At 33.5% G+C, this 2290-nt stretch overlaps 1 protein-coding gene across 1 annotated transcript; it reads right to left on the reverse strand.

Moving 5' to 3' along the window:
- Positions 1 to 708: 708 nt before the first annotated feature.
- LOC136272256 (tripartite motif-containing protein 2-like) lies at positions 709 to 1839 on the reverse strand. The gene is made up of 2 exons (XM_066073535.1): positions 1712 to 1839; positions 709 to 1285 (listed from the first exon to the last, which is right to left on the reverse strand). The coding sequence occupies exons 1-2, from the start codon at positions 1752 to 1754 to the stop codon at positions 753 to 755; spliced, it is 576 nt and encodes a 191-aa protein (XP_065929607.1). The 5' UTR covers positions 1755 to 1839; the 3' UTR covers positions 709 to 752.
- Between the last annotated feature and the right edge of the window lie 451 nt (positions 1840 to 2290).

Genomic DNA, 2290 nt, shown 5'->3' on the forward strand with positions numbered 1-2290 from the left:
GATTAACATCATATTCTCTAACTTAATTTTGAGTTAATTTTATTTTATTTTAATTTTTTAAAAACACTTTTTATTGCATATTACTCCACATGTGAAAAGAGTGGCCTGCATGTTGATAACGTTCAGATCAATGTTCATCATGTCGTTCCGTGTATGTTGCATGTTTACATGTTAGGTACTAGCAAGATAAAAATCTTTTGGATTCCAACTGATGACATTTCTGTAATAATGAGATAATCTGAACAAAAAATCAATTTTTTAATTAATCAACCACCTAAAATTGGGGGGGGGGGGGCAAAAAGCTACATTAATTTACATGTGCTTTAACCTTAACCTAAAAATTGAAAGCGTGTTTTATTTTCGTTTGTATTAATTTAATCCGTTGCACCTACTTCATGTGTATGTCACGCTTGTAGAAAATTAATTTAAACAATAACATTTTTTCTTATATACGATATTTTCTTTATTCTCAGCAAGATAAGGATCAAGATAAGGATCTTTAAGGCCTAAAAATCACTAAGATTTAAAAATGAAACATTATTATTACATGCATACATGTTTATATTTCAAAACCCAGATTTAAGTCGTTTGGAATGTACTATACGTATACGATTTTAACTTTGTTAAGCAATATTGAAACCAAATATTACTCTTTTGCAAAACACAAGATTAAATTTGTTGAAAATAGTTTATTTTAATTAGCTATATAAATAACATGAAGATCATACATTTATGTATATTCAATACTTTTCTTATGCGAAATATCTTTGTAAATACTTGTACACTGTCACTTTGTTAGTGTTACATTGTCCAACATGAATATCGTTCTCATCATCCACCAATAAACTTATGGGACAATCTAACTCTTGTGGTGTGAGTAATTTTGACAAATATTTACCGTTCTGATCTAGAATATGAACAGAGTCACTCATAAAATCAGAGACCAGAATGTGACCGATGACATTAGTACGTATACCATAGGGGGGAATCTTTGACCTCTTTGACCTCTGACCAGTGTAGGAGAATCTGCGTTGTCCTGATTTATTTACCACCACTACGGTTTTGTTGTCATAATCTGATGTACAGGTATCACCGTTGATGTTTTCTGTGATGTAGTGTGTTGTACCATACAGTTCCTGTCCTTTGTTGTCCTTCTGTATGTTCTGTATTTCTTCTCCTTTCTTGTTGTACCTGGTGACTCTAGCCCCTCCACCATCCTTTCTCATCCCCACCAGTATGTCCCCGTTGATGTGGGAGGAGTGTATGCTGATTGGTGTCCAGTCTCCTGTTTTAATGAATTCAGTAACTGAATTATCAAGTGTTACCTTATTAATGACCTTGTTTTCTTTGTCTGTATAGATCAGATCCCCGTCTTGAGTGACTGTGTGGTAGCCATATTTACCACTAGTTTGTATCTTCTGTAGCTGATGTCCTTGTAGATCTGTTTGGACAAGGTTACCGGTTAAATCACTAACCCAGATTCTACCTGATTTACCTAGTGATATATGATATACATGATCTACACCAGGTACTGTGTACTCCCTGACCTTGATGACAGAGGAAGACAGAGAGTGTATTGGTTTCACATCCAATTTTTCTTCATCGATTTTCAATTGTTCGCTTGTATGGTTTTCTATATTTGAATCAGGCAAGGATGATAATAAAAACAAAAAAATTATAGATAAAAATAAAAAATAAAATAAATGTCTACTTGTACTATAATGCTTTGTTGAAGCAGTCTCCGTGGGTTTCATTTTTCTGTTCTTTGTAGTAGTGTCAGGAACAGTTACTCTACCAAAAAGGTTGGTGACATCCTCCTTGTTGTATTTACCAGCAGCAAATTCTTTTTAGCTGGTCAGAAAGAGAGAAAATGAGTGGATTGTTAAGTTTAGAAGATGACAGGTAGCCATTGAACTCTTTGACACGGTCTTCAAGATAGGAGATGTAATCTTGACACGTTTTGTCTTGACATTGAAGATTTTCAATTATTGAATGTTCCATTTCGTTAACTTGTCCTGTATTATCTGACAACACTGTATCCAGCACACATTTTAGCGCCTCGGTTTCATTCTTCATCAATCTTCTTATATCATCCATGATGTCTTTTATATCTTTGATATTTTCTTGTATATCTCTCTGCATACCTTGTGAATTTGGGATAAAATACTGATGTATTTCATTGACTTTTTCACGACATAGAGTGAATTTCTCTGAATATATTGTCTCTAAATCTTTTAGTTTGTGATTTTCATGGTGTTCCATTGCACATTTGTAACATATTGGAGCTTGA

This window comes from Magallana gigas, chromosome 2 (genome assembly GCF_963853765.1).
Source record: "Magallana gigas chromosome 2, xbMagGiga1.1, whole genome shotgun sequence".
In the NCBI taxonomy this organism is placed as follows: Eukaryota; Metazoa; Mollusca; class Bivalvia; order Ostreida; family Ostreidae; genus Magallana; species Magallana gigas.